This window comes from Ceratotherium simum, chromosome 7 (genome assembly GCF_057802395.1).
Source record: "Ceratotherium simum simum isolate JZ-2026a chromosome 7, ASM5780239v1, whole genome shotgun sequence".
In the NCBI taxonomy this organism is placed as follows: domain Eukaryota; kingdom Metazoa; phylum Chordata; class Mammalia; order Perissodactyla; family Rhinocerotidae; genus Ceratotherium; species Ceratotherium simum.
In genome coordinates, this window is record NC_141906.1 from 62,723,840 (window position 1) to 62,742,347 (window position 18,508).

Consider the following 18,508-nt stretch of genomic DNA (forward strand, 5'->3'; position numbering starts at 1 on the left):
ACATCAAAATGTGGAGGGATTTATATAGAAATCGATGAGAAAAGGATACAAAGAAAGGAGCCTGTGAGCAATGCATTGCTCAGCCAGTTCTTTGCCCGTGACAAATTCAGGACACACTGTAGTCACAGGTGAGAGGTTTTGGCGGGAAGGTCCCCGGCTGGGCGGAGAATGCCAAGGCACGCGAGGGGGACCGCAGGCCGGGTCCAGGTCGCTGCACGCCTCCGCTCCGCCCACCAGGGCTCGCTCTTGCCCTTCGTCTGGGTGGCCGAGGAACTGGGCGGGCCGGGCGGCGACCCCGCCCCTGGCAGCAGCGAGGCGGCGGGGAGAGCGGAGGGCGCCGGAGCCCGAAGGAACGCGCCGTCCAGGCCCCGCCCGTCTTCCCGCCCTCCTGCCGCCGACGTCGGCGCTGCTCCGGTCGCCATGGTGACCAATCGAGGCCCGGTCCCGCCCCCGCCCCCCTGCCCCGGCCCCGCCCCCGCCCCCCTGCCCCGGCCCCCTGACGTCGGCGCACGTCAGCGGCGGCGCGCGCCTGGCTGGGCCCTGCGGAGCAGGAGGCAGCGAGCGGAGGAGCGAGCCCAGTGGCCGTCGCCCGAGCCGCGCTGCCCGCCCGCCCGCGCTCCAGTCCGCCGTGTCTAGCAGCGGGGCCCAGCATGGTCATGGCGGATGGCCCGAGGCACTTGCAGCGCGGGCCGGTCCGGGTGGGGTTCTACGACATCGAGGGCACGCTGGGCAAGGGCAACTTCGCCGTGGTGAAGCTGGGGCGGCACCGGATCACCAAGACGGAGGTGCGGCCCGGGGCTCGGCGGGAGCGTCCGAGGCGAGGGTTCGGGAGAGGAGCTGTTTACCGAGAGGGGCGGCTGCAGCGGGGGCCTGGGGAGATCCGAGAGGCCGGGTTACTAGCTGAGGCGCGAGGGCCCGGGACTGTGAGGACCCAGGAGGTGCAGGGGGTCGGCGAGCGCCGAAGGGCTCGGGGCCGGGTCACCCGGCTCGAGTGTCGTTTGATTGGAAACCCGGCCAGCCGGGGCTTTGCCTTCCCTACGCCACCCCCGGTGGCCACACGGAATTTCGCCCAGAGCCTCCCACCCGGGCCGTGACCTGGTCTGTGGCCTCCGCTCCGGAGCCCAAGTTCCGCGTCTTCCCTGCTTTCGGCTGGGGGTGGGGTGGGAGGGGAAGTCTCGGTGCTCCTGGGCTGCGCGATGAGAGACGCCGCCAGCCCCGAGAAGGGGACCGCCTGCACTCGGACTCCCGGGACGGGGCATCGCGCGGCCCCCGGGACCCTGGCGCCCCTCCCAGGTCCCCCGAAGAAGGGGCCCCCGTGGCCGGGAATGCCCGGGCGGTCACTGTCCATCTTCTCTCTCTCCTTTTGCCCGACAGTGTCTCTGATTTGGTGTCAGGCTAGCTTGATCTCGTGCCTGAGGCATTTCCATCTAATACTCCAGACAATGGAACTGGTTAAAATGGTCATCTCTGCATTTGCACAGTTGGTGGGTTAGCCTTTCTTATCCTAGGTTGTTCCTTTACCAGGTGTGCATTCTGGCTGTGAATACGCGTTCCTTAAGCCACATCAGATTCTGCCTCTCTTACTCATAAAGGCTTCAGCTGCTTTCTGACGGTGAATCCAGCATCCCCCCCATCCATTGCATATTCTAATGCACCGCAGATATTTTCTCACAAGTCTCTCTGTTCTTACCTAACCCGCCCCCCTTCCTTCCATTGCTTCAAGCTGCTCTCCTCAGGGTCTCTATTTTAAGACGTGCAAATTAAATACTTTAGAAAAACGGTAGAAACAAAACCATTCTTTAGAATAAAACCTTGTGTTTTTGACATACTCTACTCTGCCTTATTGTAGTTGTTCTGGAGTTTAATCCTTTTTCAGTTTTTTTTTTTTTTGCCTTCAGTTTTCATCCTTTTCAGTTTTTGCCGTTATTAATGTGAATGTACTACAGTTTGAATATGGAATAACGTAGGACTTTTTTTCCAGAATGGCCGTGTAAGGTGAAGGGCATTTCAAAACTTGAATGATTTTTGTAGCTTTTTTTCTTAGAAGTTTTGCTTAATGTGAAGGAGATCCTTTCTAAAAGAAGGAGTATATGTCATTTTGTCATCTTCCCTTTTTGCCCTCCCCTACTGATCCTGAAACAGCCCAAATCTAATTTATTTTTTTAGCCTCAGTGCGAAGGTCATAAGTTTTCCTCTCACAAATTTACCAGTGGTAGCAATTTAGATTAAGTTTGTAATGATAAATAATGTGACTATAGTGAGATTACCTAATCTGATCCCGGTATTTTTAAAAATGAAAAAAGAAATTGGTTCCATTCCTCTAAAGAACCATGGTCTAATGCCATGCCATTTCCCCTTAAATTACATGAAGAGAAGGCATTTTCAGTGTGTATTTTTATATGAGTCTTTGCTTAATGACTGTCTGAAAATCAAACAGATTGCACATTACAGAGCTTCTGCAGAACTTTTGAACTATGTTATGTGGTTGAATTCCAAACCCATCAGTTCATAATGTTTTTTCTCATCAACTCTTATTATTATTAGTCTTATTAGTCACAAGATTTAATTGTCAGCTGTTATTTATTAGGTCAAATTTAGGTAATACTGTATCTATTTAAGAACTGCTTAAGTGGAGCTGATGTGACTGTCTTTCTCTTGAGGTTGACAGTTCAGATGGTGTCCCTTTTAAACTGATAAATCTGGTGGAGCTAGGGGGCACTGTGGAGCAGTATCATGGTTTGGCTATCAGATAGGGTGAGATCAATGCTTTTGTAATTGAAGGCATAAGTCAGATCACGAAAGATCAATCTGATCTTGAATTGTGTGTGTAGTATATATGTGTAAAATGATTTAAGTTAAAAGCTAAATTTCTAGTCCACAGAACCCATCCCCCTTGTGCTTTTCTAAGGAAGGTGTCCTTAACATATAAAAAGAAATAGTGTGACTTTAAGATGGGTAAGTGTGAGTGTTTGTAGTAATTTGGTGTGATTGAAGATATTAAACTTGACAGGGTTAAGGGACATAGCAAGGTAATCAATGAAGAGAAAAGTTCCTGTGGATCTCAAGTTTTGTCAAGTTGCTTTGTGCACTTTTATGGTAATTTGCATTAAGAATTGCTTAGCTACTGGCACAGATACAATTGTTTCTTAAAGTATACTATTTGTTGTTAGTAAGGGTTTTTTTAAGCAGTATTTGTTATCTTCATTCATTCACTGGATAAATATTTGTGTCTTTAATAAATATAACAACTGCCTCAAATACCACAAGTCATCTGACTAGTGGAAACTTTAAAGTTTTATTTAACATTATTTTAGATTCTTAGTGCTGAACATACTACAGTACTAATTACAGTGAGAACAATTAATATGGTATAAAGAACAATATCAGCAAAATATCGTGATTATACTTACTGTTTATAAAGGTTTCTTCAATATCCTATGCTTTAACATCAATGTAAGTTTGTGTGTTTTAAAACTTAGAGGTCTTTTTTCCTAGGTTTGAACCTGAGGGAAATTTTAGGGCTTAGTTTAAACATCCGTGTGATGAACAATTGGACCCTTTTATTTTTAATTGGCTCTTCTCCGTCTCTTGTTTTATATCACTCAAAAATGGTGTATTTTCTACAGAGCTTGGGAGATCCAAGACAGTTTGCCTTTTAGGGAAAAAAAAAACCAGTAGACAAAAGAGATCTTCATTTTGGTCTAATCTATCAAATAGCTTAACATTGTTTGAGAAATACAATTGCATCATCATCTGAAGCAGTGTTCTCATGTTAGATCTCTATGTAAATTTTGCACACAAAAGGGAAGGCAGGTGGTGATAGAATCCAGCTTCCTAATATAATACTTCATAAAAGCTTTGTAGTATTGGTTTGTGGTTTATGAATTAGAGTAGCTAATTTTATAAAGTTAGCATAATGGGAAAAGAATAATAGCATTTAGACTGTTAAACTGTTTAGGCAATAGTGGTTGCTAGTTTGCTATGCTGTGAGTGTCCTTGAGTAGTGTTTTATTAATACTGTACTAGCAAGGAAGTTTTTCCTTCTAGCTAATTGTATGGCTGGTTCTCATTGTTTTTTGTCTGTTAAATAAAATTCCAGAAAGTCACTTGTGCCCTTAAACTTTTTTTGTTTTCTGACTATTAAAGAAAGAAAGTCTTACTGTAGAAAACATAAAGAAGAGTATAGTGCACAAAAAAGTGCCTGTGTAATTCCTCCACCAGTGGGAATAAATCATTCTTAACATTATGGCATATTTCCCTCTAGTCTTTTTTTTAAATGCATTTTTTTTCATAGATGAGATCACATGGTAAATACACTTATATAAATTGTATCCTTTTCCCCCACTTATCATTATAGCCTAAGCATTTTGTTTATTATATATAACTTTATGAGACATTTTTAATAGCAGCGTAGTGTTCTACCTTGCAGGTGAATCCTGTTTTACTTAATGACTTCCTGATTTTTGAACATTATATAGTTTCCAGTTTTCATGTATAGTAAATAATTTGCGCTGAGTGATTTTTGTGTATATAACTCTTATGTCTGCATTTTTAATTTTTTAGGGAGGAGGAATTGGGGGTTAAATTCCTAGAAGGGAAATTACCAAGTAAGAAGGTATTATTTTTACATTAAAGAATTATGTATTTTTATTATCTAATCTATCTTGTTTATTATTGAAAAATTAAAAAGTATAGATAAATGAAAAGAATTACCCATAATATCTCCACCCAGACATAACCATCATTAGTTATTTTCAGACCTTTTCTGTGACAGATAATTGAGTTTTCCTCAATACCATACCTCTTATATTGCTTAGCTAAAGAGCATATAAATGTGTGGTCCGTGATATCCTAAAGATATTTCACAGAGGTTCTGAAAATAACCTTATTAAAATGGCATGTAGGTGTTGGACTACTTACTTATCCTTAAGAGAACCTGGAATGCAAAACTGATAAAAGGACATTCTAAAAACTGCTTTTGTTCACCTAAAATCTTTCTGTATGCATTTTGGGGCTTTTGTGTTTAGGCATAATTCTTAAACTATTACCTTAAAATGTAAGTATTTTTAAAGCTTTCCATATAGTTAAAGTATCAAAATTGCATTTTTAGAGCAAGAGTAGAAACAAGAGAAGGGATATTATGCCTTGATTACTACAATGTTTCTTGAAGAAGAGAACTTACCTTTTAAATACGTTGGAATTTTGTATTTTGCTTTAAAATTTCAAGACTCTTCTGAATTGTCTTGTTATTAATCTTGTGCTGTGAAATATTCCAGATTGCAAGAAGCAGCTGTACTATGTGCAACAGAAGGACTTGTTACCAAATAACTTAATCACTAATATTTGTGTCTAGGCCTCTGTATGATCTTTAATTGTGTGTTGAAATAAAAATTATATTTGTCATGGACTATATATGCTTTATTAGAAATTGTTCTCTAGTTTCTTGGCACCCCAAACAAGTAATGTTTGGCAAATTATTTTGCTAAATATTGTTCAAAATGATCTGTTCTTTTGGGGGGAGGTAGGGGAGACAAACATGCAAAATAAGAGTTGTGTAAATTTTTATGTTCTGTAGAAATTTTTAACTTTGTAACAGAGTTTAATGCATTCTGGTTTTAGTGCCGCTGGGAAATTCTATCTCAGTATCAGGCAATGAAGAAAACGTTTCTTTGGAAATAACTGAAACTGGTCTTGATTCTTGGATTCACAGGATGACATTTGATTTATGGCCCACTGCTAATGGCAGATTCATTTCCTTGGAGCCAAATGGATTCCAGAAATTCATTCAGATATCTTTCTTTCTTCTTCAGTGTACCTCGTACCTCTTCTACCTTCCACCTTCATATTTTTGAAATAAATTATTTATGTAAAAGTTTCTTTATACAGAACATTTGTGGAGAATGCTTTCCCACTCTTCAAAGAGAAACAGCCCATATATCCAGTTTGAGATTATTAGAAGAATCAAAGACAATTACATTTGGGAATTTCATCAGAAACTCTTCCTTTTAAAAAACATTTAAAAATACTTTAAACAGGGTAAGAGATGAATCTTGGATGAATTAAACTGAAAAATGATGCTAAAATTTGTTTTAAGTTCTTCTTTAAAATAAACATAGTATTTATGTGTTTTTCTCCCAATTACAAAAGGTATGTGTGTTGATTTTAGACATTGTTGAAAAGCTCAAAGAAGAAAATAAACATCCTTAATTCCACCATCCAGACCAAGAGATAACCACTGTTAATATTTGGTTCATATCCTCTCAGTTATTCACATATATTTTATTTATATGTATACATATAATCTGTTTTTTACTTAATGTTATTAACATTTCCCCATGTTTTTAAAAAACTACGTAGAGCATGGTTAAATAGTATCCTTGCATATGACTGTTTGTATTTTATTTAATCAATTTCCTATTATTGAACATTTAGATTATTTCTCTCTCTCTTGCTGTTTCGTTTTCTAAAATAATGTTTCAGGGGGCATTCCTGCATATACATCTTTGTGCATCCTCACGGTAATCTCATTGCAGTGGAATTCTTCGGTCAAGGACTATGTCCTTACATCCGTATCTATGGCATTCGATGTGAAATTACCCTCCAGAAAAGGAATACCTATTAATTTTCATTAGGAAGAATGCATTCTTATGAGGAATATTATTTTTTAAGTTTTTCCCAGTTTGATAAGTTAAAATAATATTTTTATTTGAATTTGCATTTCTTTGATTATACAGTTTTATAAGATGATTATTTACATTTCTTTTGTGAATTGCTTTTTTGTTCTTTGGCCCATTTTTTAATTGAGTTGTCTTTTTTGTTGATTTGTTTAAATAATTTTTAAGATAGGAGATTATTTTTAATCACTTCTTTTGCAGTCTTAAAAATTCTCAGTTCAATTTTTATGGATCTCAAAGTGTAGGGACATTCACCTTTCCTCCAATCTGTTTTCCTTCTCCACCATTATAAAAGTCAAATCAAATCTTATTGAGGATTGTTTTATTATATGAATTTTTTATTTTAAAAGTCAATTTTAAATTGGAAAAAAGGTCAAATTTATTAATTCTTAAAGGGTAACCAGAAAAGTCCATGTCACTTTTACTACTGACTCTTACTGCTTTCAGAAACCTTATGATGTAGACCAATCACATTCACTTTTCAATCAAATGGTAGGCTAGTATGTTCTGATTCCACCCGTGATTTGATGTATAAGCTTGAAAAGTGCATTTATTTTTAATTTCAAAGATCTGATTGTTTGGTAAGGATAATGCTACTTGGTACTTTAGAAGGACAGTGTAGAATTAGTGTGTTAGTAGAAAGTAGCACTGAAGCGTGTATTAGCTGAAACAGCAAACATAAATTAATCCCTTCTGATTTGTTATTAGAAGAATAACTCTTACTGTGTAACCTCCTTACCAAGTCCCCCAAAGCCACTTTTCTATGTGTGGTTTCTTTAAGTGCATGAGATTAATATCTCTTTTATGAGAAGTGAAATAATTTTTTCTAAAATTATCAAAAAGACAGGGTAACATTGCCATTAAATTACGTTTTGAAAAATGAAAAAAATTCTTTTATCCAAGAGCTTACACTATCTCATTTTTGCTCTTGAATTTAATCCCTTGTCTTCCTTGCAAATTTGTATTTTGCATAGTTGTTACTTTTATATGTATTTTTTTTTTACTTAACATTGTTGGAAACATTTCTATGTATATAGTCTTCTTAATATTTAAATCTTATAAAATAATATAGCCATTTTATAGAGAATTTAGAAAATAAGAAAACAAAAATGACTAATTTCACAGATGGAGAAGTTAGCATATATGATAAATATAATAACTCCATTTCATTTTTCTTTTTTCTTATTGGAAAAGTAATTCATGCTTATTGAAGGAAAACTGCACAGAAAAATATAAAGCAAGAAAAGAAAATAATCCATGATATTTTTCACCCACTGATAACATTTTCATCATATTTGTATCTAGATTTCCTGATCTATTTCTATACATACCTTGTGTTGAGACTGCACTGATATCCTGATTTTTTATTTAATATTTTATTCTAAGCATTTCTCCATATTATTAAAAGGAACTATTTTAATAGCTGCATAAGTCATTAAACTTACCATAATTCATATAATTATTTCCCAATTATTGTTTCTATTTTTTATATTATGAATAATACTCTTGAATATGTTTGCACATAAATCTTTATCATCATTTCAGATTATTTCCTTCAAATACTTTGTCAGAAGTAGAATTCTTAGGTTAAATGGGATGGATGCTTTTTTTTTTTTTTTTTTAATAATTTTATTTTATTTATTTTTTCCCCCCAAAGCTCCAGTAGATAGTTGTATGTCATAGCTGCACATCTTTCTAGTTGCTGTATGTGGGACGCGGCCTCAGAGTGGCCGGAGAAGCAGTGCCTCAGTGCGCACCCGGGATCCGAACCCTGGCCGCCAGCATCGGAGCGCACGCACTTAACCGCTAAGCCACGGGGCCGGCCCGGGATGGATGCTTTTTAAGGTTCTTGATAAAGATTGCCAAATGACCTTCCAGAAAAGTTATAACCTATTTTATTATATTCCTACTAGCAGCGTATAAAACTGGCCATCTCATTGAACCTTAGCTCACAAGGGTGGTTACTTTTTGATCTTTGTAAATATAATAAGTGAAAATGGTATTTTTTGAGATATAATTGACATATAACATTACATTAGGTATTTTATTGTTCTTAATTCACATTTTCCCATTTCTGAGGTTGAATAATCAGTGTTTTTTTAATTCACATTTTCCTATTTCTGAGGTTGAATATTCAGTGTTGCTACTTTACATGGGATTTAGTTTGATAGTAATCTTGTTTACCTAATATGCCCTCCAAAGTCATATAGGAAATCTTCCTTTTGTCCCTTAGGAGAAGGAATATTAATTTTTCTATCTCCATATAAATTCACTGAAGGTTTTTCTTTAATACATTGCCTGCATAATTAACAATTAGAGAGCTGAATAATTTAGATGAACAAGAACAAAAAGGGATCCTTCAATTTACAGAGTCTCTTGCTTGACTTTGTTTGACCGTGCAGATTTTGTCCTTAGTACCACGTTCAGAACTTAGTAGAGAAGGGATGCAGAGAGTAAGTTTCCATAAATCTAAGTTCGTAATTGGAACACAACGCTTTTGTAAGTTGGGCCTTTCATACACCATTGAGGAAATCCCCAAATGCAGATTTTTTGTTGATAAAATTTGTTTTCCAAAATATGTTCTCTTTGTTCTCACAGGCGTATTAAGTTCCTTGAGGATAGGAGTCACATCTTGTTCATTTTTGCATCCTGGGCATAATTCCGGGCACACAACAGGTGCTCAGTAAATGTGTGAATAATAGGCTCTTTGAAAGTGAAAAGATTGAACTTGGAGTTAGATGGCCTGTGGTTTTTTTCCCGTTAATTCACTTGCGCTTTAGCACCTTTGTAAATTATGTAACATCTTTTGAACCTCAGTTTCATCCACTCATGGATGTACTACTTGTTCATTTACTTCACAAAGTTGAGAAATAAATGAGATAAAATATGTTAAAATATCTTGTTAAATTAAAAAGTGCTGTGCAGTTGTGAAAGTCATCATCATCATCATTATTATATTTCTGGGAAGTACTTGGTAAAGAGTCCCGTTGTTAAGAAATTACCTGGAAGAGTATGGCAGAGACTGCTAGCTAATCACCAAAAATCCACTGTTTCCTCTTCTTCCGGGACCTACCACTGGACTGTTTCTTGGCTCCCTTGCATTTAGGTATGGTCATGTGACTGAGTTCTAACTAATGGAGTGAACAGAAGTAATGTGTGCCAATTCCAGGCCTGGCCCATAAAAACCTCTCATGAGGGTTCCTCCCAGCCTTTTTCTCCTGTCTGGCTAGAATGGAGACAACCTTCAGGGTAACCATGGAAGCCACCTGTTAGAGGTAGTAAAGCCTTCTTGAACTTCATATGCCTGCATGGAGGAGGGCCACCTGGTAGCTTCTTCACCCATCCAGTTCTGCAACGTGAGCAAGAAACAAACTTCTCTTGTGTTTGAATCATTATACATTTTGGAGTCTACTTGCTACAGCAATTAGACTCGCCCTAACTATTGTAAGGAGTATGCTAACGCATGCTCTACTTTTTCTTTAGTGCTTTACTTTTTCATAATCCTCTTCTAGCAGCCTTACAAACAAGGGGTAACTGTAAAGATATAAATATATAGACCTGTAGTCCACATACGTATATTCTATGACCTAAGATAAAGTTGAGGAGAGAATTATATTTTGTCATGTGAGACTTTTTGGCCTAGAAAAGTTAAATAATGAGGTTTATAACATTATTATTAAATTTAATTATATAATTTATATAATTTTCACTTTTTCATTGTTTGAGGCCAAGGTTCCAAAAGAATATCAAAGAGGAGATATCTCTTGGTAATACCTTACTTTAATTATGTTTAATATCTGAACTTTTTCTTTATGTTAAATAAATACTTAAGATATTATATATAGTAAAAATTTTTCTTAATGACAGTAATCATGCTGAGATTTTTTAAATGGTGATTTCTTTCTCTACAATGCTTTTTCTATTTATTAGATGGTTGTGACCCATTTCTTTATAAAAGCTTTTTGTTGGGGAGGGGGTACTGGTATCTAGACACACTCCAGAAATTGTAGTGCAAGACATTTTCTTCAAAATATGCATGTCTGTGGAACTCTGTTACCTTCCTAAGGAATATTGAGGAAATTAAAATATACTCTTGTCGTTGTATCTGGCAGCTTTTACCCAGAATTATCTAAAGTAACTGATAATACTGTATTCTATCATACTCCTAGTTGGGGAAGGAGGATGCTTTAAATGTATTTAGATTTCAGGTGGTACAATAATGTCTCTAATAGCAAGCACAATATTAATTAGTCTACTTATCTAGCAAAGTTTAGCACCTTTTACTTTCTAGAATATTTTGATTATGGAAATAAAAAAAATACCACCAAACATAATGAAAATAGCTGTCACAAAACCTACACACTTTACTGCCTAGAGAAGGAGCCTACCCTCTTTCATCTTAGACAATAAATTTAATTTTACGCATTATATTTAATAATCTGATTGCCCCTGGGAAGCTTGAGTTCTTCTGTGAGTTGCAGTTAATTCAAACCAGGAAACAAGCTGTAGACAGCAAATGAGAAATAGAGAAAGGTAAGAAATAAACCTTACAGTAGAGCTTTAAGAGGTAACAGGAAAGGACAGAGCAGCCGTAAGGAAAGAAGAAGAAAAAACTAATTGTATAAACCGGAGTCTGAGGGAATTGAGTGAATTGACAAACGGAGTCCTATTTTCTTGGATACCTTTTGGGAGTATTGAACTATTATAACACGTACGACAATTGATATTAAAAATTACTCCAAAACAGCAGCATAAGATATTTATGTTCAGAATACTTTTGGGTAGAATGTGAAGTACATTTTAGAGTTTCTTCAGAACTTATTATAATGAAGTTTCAGTGGTTCCCAATTATCTGAAAATTTTATTCAAATCGGAATGGCTTATTTCCTAACCAAATATCTACTAATTTTAAAAAATTAGTTCTTTTTAGTTGTGTGAAAAAAAGTACTTGATTTTTGATTGATGACTACCTAGTTATTCACCTTCAAATGCAGTTCCTTCAAATTATTACCCTTGGAGTGGTTTGGGTTCCTATCTAGTTATGACAGGAAGAGAACACATTTTTGCAGTCAAATTCCTTTAAGGAAGTCAAAATTTAGTGTAATTAGTAACATTTGAGTTTTTGCACTTTGATTTTTAAAACAAAATTTAATCTAATTGGTATTTCTTCATGTGATTTTCATAGATTTTTCAGAAAGATAATGTCTATAGTCTTTGTAACTATCGCTTGTCTAGAAAAATTGTATTTCAGTACAGTAGAAACTGTCTTCTACTTGGCTGATCATTTGTTTGTAGATACTTGCAGTGGGATGATAACTTGAAACTAACTAGTTGAAACTGCTGACATTTTATTTCTTCAGTTTATAAGTGGAGTAAAAAGGCATTACAGTTGTACTGAACGAGAAATATGTTTTATTAAAGTGACTTTGCAGGGTTATTCTTCCTAGCACACTGAAGACGCTCCCAAACAAGATCTACCACAGTGCCTTACACCTGGTAGATGTTGAAGAAATATTTGTTGAATGAATGAATGAATGAATGAGCATTGAATTTAAACTAGTTATCATCATTGTCATAGGAAACTACAGGCAAAGTTTCAGATGTCATTTATTAAAAAGATGCTTAATGGGAAAATATTAACCATTGTATACTAATTTTATTTATTTGTATCTGGGATACAGGTGGCAATAAAAATTATAGATAAATCTCAGCTGGATGCAGTGAACCTTGAGAAAATCTACCGAGAAGTACAAATAATGAAAATGTTAGACCACCCTCACATAATCAAACTTTATCAGGTATGACTTAGCCTTACACCTCCCCATGCTTCTCATATTCAGTTCTCTATTTTGCATATCATTTTTCTCTTTTGTGTTAGTTAGATAATTATATGCTTTTATTAAGCTGAGTACATCCATTTTTCTATATTTAAATAAAAAATTAGGAAATCAAAAACTACTAGTAGCTTAATTTTAAGTTGTCTCTCAGATTGTAAGTTATTTATTTAAAAAGTTTGTAGTTGTGCATTTATGATACTCTGCTTAAACCTGCTGGGTTTGATGATGGTACCATTAATGAGGATACGGCAGTTTTGCTTATCTAAAAAGTATACTGTTTGTGTTTTATGAAATACAAAGACTAAAATAGTATATTACTTAGTGGCATACTCTGAAATAGCTAGAGCCAAATCTTATACTTTGTTTGGGTTATTTTATCAGATAAAGTAAATGAGTCATTTTTTTAAAAATCAACTTTATTAAGATATTTTTGTAAAATAAACTGCACCCATTTCAAGTGTAAGCCATGTTTTTAAAAGGAAGATATTTCTCAGATTTTTGAAGAGTAATTCATGTTTAAGAATGATAACATTTTTTTTTACATTTCTACTCATTAATATGTAGAATTTCTGTATTGGAAAACTATTTTTAAAATAAAATGTTACAGTGTGCTAGCCTATGACTTTGATCTCCAAAGTATGGTATGTACACCCAATGGTATGCTAGACTCAGCCTGTACTGGCTTGTGAGAGCTGATCGTTCAATTTTCAAAAGTTTTATAGTCTGATTAACATCATGTTAGTAGCTCAAAATCAGTGATGGTTGGCATATTTATACCACAGAAATTGGTTTACAAGTCAAGGCCTTGTTTTTCCTCAAAGAGCTAGTGCTAACACACCACTGTATGCACTCAAATGGGTTAGCACAAGTGTCCCTTGGGGTATAAAAAGAAAAATACTAGAACTTCTAATTATGTTTATTTTTTTATATTTATCTTCTTGTGTGCATTTTATAACGTACAGCATATATTTATACAGTGGCACAAGTATGTAATTTGTGTCTCTGTATGTATATATTCATAAATACATGTACATGCATGTGTATGTATATATATACGCACACACATGTATATGCATATGTACATTCATATATATATTTGGCTAAACAACTTTTTTATTGATAGAGGTTTGCAGTTAAAAAGGTGTGGAGACCATTGGAGACCATTAGCATTACCATTAGCTAAGAATGAGAGACTATGGTGTGCCACTCAAAACAATTTCTAAAGTTCTAACACTGCAGAGGGCCTCTTATGTCAAATTTATATCAGAATATTTCTCCCTTTAAGCTTTATTTTATTTTTTTTTTTTACATTCCTAAAGAGGATACTTATGAAAAAACTAATCATATCCTTAGAAGTCTCTAATGAACCATAAGCCAACCTGAGGTTAAAACTACCGTAGTTCACATGATAATTCTATCTTTATTTGAATTAAATCAGTTAAATTGATTTCCTGTTTGACTTGTTTAGACCCAAATTGTAAGTAGCTCTTAGTTTTCTGGCCTGATAGGGAATAGTCCTAAACCTATATGTTAGAGCAAAATTAGTTTTCAGCCTTTCAGTAGGTAGCAGTTAAATTTACATTATTAGCATATGCGGGAAGGTAAAAAGATAAAGAGTGTTACAGAGAAGCACTCTAAAATTCACTCATGTTGAATCTATAAATTCATTTCCTTTCAGTTCAGTATAGTTTGAAAAATCACGTTTGTGACGATGACATGCTTCCTTTCTGAACCTAGAAAAACTAATTTAAACAAAAGTGTATAGCAGTGGAGTTATGAAAAAGCTTTTGAACAATGTTTTAAAATAACAGTACTTTGTAGCAATATTAAAGTATAGTAGGAGGAATATCACACTGTGCCAGATTAGCTAGGCTCCCAGCCAGATAAACTGAGCTCTGGTTTATTATTCTTTTCTTACTCAGAGTCCACCATATAACAGGGCTAGAAAAGTCAGTGAGAAGGTGGTAAAAAGTCGATCTTCAAAACTCCTATTAGCTCTATTAGCATTTCTCAAAATTGAGCATAACAGTCACCTGGGGATTTTGTTAAAATGTAAATTCTGTGTCACTAGGTCTGGGATGGGGCCTGAGATTCTGCATTTCTAACACCCCTGGGCAGTGCTGGTTCTGCTGCTGGTCTATGGGCCGCACTTGGATGAGCAAGGATCTAGATTTTTCATCAAAGTGTTAGCAAGAGGATATTGTCAATCTTGTAAACTTTGCCAGCTTCTGAATTGTTGATAACTTTGATACTTTTATTAGTTTTAATTTAGGTAACTCCATAGAATGTTGTGGTAAATTGCAGTCGTTTCCTGTCAGACTAATATGGAATTATTTATCCATAGGTAATGGAAACCAAAAATATGTTGTACCTTGTGACAGAATATGCGAAAAATGGAGAAATTTTTGGTAAGCACTTTTCTTTAAAATTTTTTTTAATTTGAAAATGTCATTAATCTTCATGAATGGAGTATTTTCTGTTAATTCTTCTGCTTGTTTAAGAGTTGGTAACGTGAATTAGAAATTTATAAGCATTAGAATATAATAAAATATCCAGTAAGCTAAAAATATGAAATTTAATTTATTCTCTTACATTTATGATATTAAAGCTATACTTAATTCTCTCATCTATGTTAAAGAGATTAGAGAATCAAAGATAGGGAAAAACTTGCAGTTATATGGCGAGGGAGATCTTGTTTCCTTTTAACCTTTCTTTCCAGGGGACAGGTCAGTCAACAAATATTTCTTGAGCTCCTACTATGTCCCAGGCATGGTACTAGGTCTGGGGGATACAGTGGTGACCTAAATAACACAATCCCTGCCACTGTATATCTGATGGTTTAGTAAGCTATTAACTGTAGCCGTAGGACCTCTGCAAGTCACTAAACCTCTCTAGGACTTGGTTCCTTTATCTTTGATAAGAAAGTATTTGATTAATTAGTTTCTATGATCCATTCTAAGCCTTAAAAAGTTATAAATATTAGTTCTAGCTTTCATCTATTTTATTTTTACTGTGTGGAGCCAGAACACTGTAGGTAGTTTAAATATTTTTGGTTTTTAACCTAAATTTAAGTCCAAAATGGTTTTTTCACCAGCTTTATTGAGAGATAATTCACATATAATATATTGCACATATTTAATATGTATAATTTAATGTTTTCACACACACACATGTGTGAGAAAAACCATCACCACAATCAAGATATCCATCACTCCCAAAAGTTTCTTTGGGTCCCTTTCTCTTGCCTCAGCTCACCACCAGGCAATTACTTACCTGTTTCTGTCACTATAGACTAGTTTGTGTCTTCTAGAATTTTCCATAATCATACAGCATGTAATCTTTTTTGTCTGGCTTCTTTCTCTCAGTATAATTATCTTAAGAATTCATCCATTTTGTTGCATGTATCAATATATCATTTCTTTTAATTGTAAGCAGTATCCTATTTTATGAATATTCCCCAGTTTGCTTATTCATTCATGTGTTGATAGACATTTGGGTTGGTTTCAGTTTTTGGCTATTAAACATGAATTGTTATGACCATTCATATACAGGTCTTGAACTTACAGTCTACCTTCAAGGAATAGTCACCACTTCACATATAGTATAAGAACCTTATGATAATATACTTCTATTTTGCCTTTCCTGGCCTTTATGTTCTTGTCGTACATTTCACTTATACCTATTTTATAAAACATAAAATATAGTGTCGTTATTTTTGTTTAAGTAGTTAATTATGTTTTAAAGAAATTGCAGTTTTTTTTAAAAAATCTTATATGTTTACCAGTGGATTTACCATTGCCGCATCCCTATAAGTAGATGCGTGTTTTCATCTTCATTCTTTGTGTAGATACATATTTTTGTCTGGTGTCATTTTTTTCCTGCTTGAAGGATTTTCTTTAGCATTTCTTGGAGTGCAGGTCTGTTGGTGATGAAATTTTTCAGCTTTTGTATGTCCAAAATAATCTTTCTTTTGTCTGTTTTTGAAAGATCTTTGTACTGGGTATATAAGTCTAGGCTGACTTTTTGTTTCAGAACTTTAAAGATGTTGATCCACTGTCTTCTCATTTGCATTATTTCTTTTTTTTTTTTTTTTAATTTTTTGTTCATTGCAGTATCATTGGTTTATAACATTGTATAAATTTCAGGTGTACATCATTATACTTCTATTTCTGCATAGATTACATCATGTTCACCACCCAAATACTAATTACAACCCATCACCACACACATGTGCCGAATTATCCCTTTCGCCCTCCTCCCTCCCCCTTTCCCCTCTGATAACCACCAATCCAATCTCTGTCTCTATGTGTTTGTTTATTGTTGTTATTATCTACTACTTAATGAAGGAAATCATGCGGTATTTGACCTTCTCTCTCTGACTTATTTCACTTTGCATAATACCCTCAATGTCCATCCATGTTGTCACAAATGGCTGGATTTCATCGTTTCTTATGGCTGAGTAGTATTCCATTGTGTATATATACCACAGCTTCTTTATCCATTCGTCCCTTGATGGGCACTTAGGTTGCTTCCAAGTCTTGGCTATTGTGAATAACGCTGCAATGAACACACGGGTGCATGTATCTTTATGCACTGATGTATTCAAGTTCTTTGGATAAATACCCAACAGTGGAATAGCTGGATCATATGGTAGTTCTATCCTTGATTTTTTGAGGAATCTCCATACTGTTTTCCATAGTGGCTGTACCAGTTTGCACTCCCACCAGCAGTATATGAGAGTTCCCTTCTCTGCACATCCTCTCCAACACATGTTGTTTCCTGTCTTGTTAATTAGAGCCATTCTGACAGGTGTGAGGTGATATCTCATTGTAGTTTTGATTTGCATTTCCCTGATAGTTAGTGATTTTGAACATCTTTTCATGTGCCTGTTGGCCATCTGTATATCTTCTTTGGAGAAATGTCTGTTCAGGTCTTTTGCCCATTTTTTAATTGGGTTGGTAGTTTTTTTGTTGTTGAGATGCATGAGTTCTTTGTATATTTTGGAGATTAAGCCCTTGTCAGATGTATGGTTTGCAAATATCTTCTCCCAATTGTTAGGTTGTCTTTTCGTTTTGTTGATGGTTTCCTTTGCTGTGCAGAAGCTTTTTAGTTTGATGTAGTCCCGTTTGTTTAGTTTTTCTATTGTTTCTCTTGCCCGGCCAGACATGGTGCTTGAAAATATGTTGCTAAGACTGATGTCAAAGAGCATACTGCCTATGTTTTCTTCTAGAAGTTTCATAGTTTCAGGTCTTACATTCAAGTCTTTAATCCATTTGGAGTTAATCTTTGTGTATGGTGTAAGGTAAGGGTCTACTTTCATTTTTTTGCATGTGGCTGTCCAGTTTTCCCAACACCATTTGTTGAAGAGACTTTATTTTCTCCATTGTATGTTCTTGGCTTCTTTGTCAAAGATTAGCTGTCCATAGATGTGTGGGTTTATTTCTGGGCTTTCGATTCTATTCCATTGATCTGTGTGTCTGTTTTTGTGCCAGTACCATGCTGTTTTGGTTACTATAGTTTTGTAGTATATTTTGAAATCAGAGAGTGTGATACCTCCAGCTTTGTTCTTTTTTCTCAGGATTCCTTTACTTATTCGGGGTCTTTTGTTGTTCCAAATAAATTTTAGGATTCTTTGTTCTATTTCTGTGAAAAATGTTGTTGGAACTTTGATGGGGATTGCATTGAATCTATAGATGGCTTTAGGAAGTATGGACATCTTAACTATGTTAATTCTTCCAATCCAAGAGCACGGAATATCTTTCCATTTCTTTGTGTCTTCTTCAATTTCTTTCAGCAATGTTTTATAGTTTTCAGTGTACAGATCTTTCACCTCTTTGGTTAAGTTTATTCCTAGGTATTTTATTCTTTTTGTTGCAGTTGTAAATGGGATGGTATTCTTAATTTCTCTTTCTGCTACTTCGTTGTTAGTGTATAGAAATACAACTGATTTTTGTATGTTGATTTTGAATCCTGCAACTTTACCATATTCATTTATTA

General features: G+C 35.7%; 1 protein-coding gene across 5 annotated transcripts in view; it reads left to right on the forward strand.

The window, feature by feature from the left end:
- The first annotated feature begins 557 nt into the window (after window positions 1-557).
- Window positions 558-18,508, forward strand: part of SIK2 (salt inducible kinase 2) — a 123,618-nt gene continuing 105,667 nt past the window's right edge. For 3 of the 5 annotated variants that reach the window (XR_015552725.1, XR_015552724.1, XM_004427345.3), the window contains exons 1-3: window positions 558-785; window positions 12,356-12,472; window positions 14,856-14,919. Coding sequence is in view for 3 of the 5 variants with exons in the window: in XM_004427345.3 (XP_004427402.1) it covers window positions 651-785; window positions 12,356-12,472; window positions 14,856-14,919 (316 nt within the window). In the remaining 2 variants the exon portion in view is untranslated. Of the gene's footprint in view, window positions 786-5,873; window positions 6,037-12,355; window positions 12,473-14,855; window positions 14,920-18,508 lie in introns of all 5 variants that reach the window. The other 2 variants (XM_087433682.1, XM_087433683.1) reach the window with 2 other exon arrangements.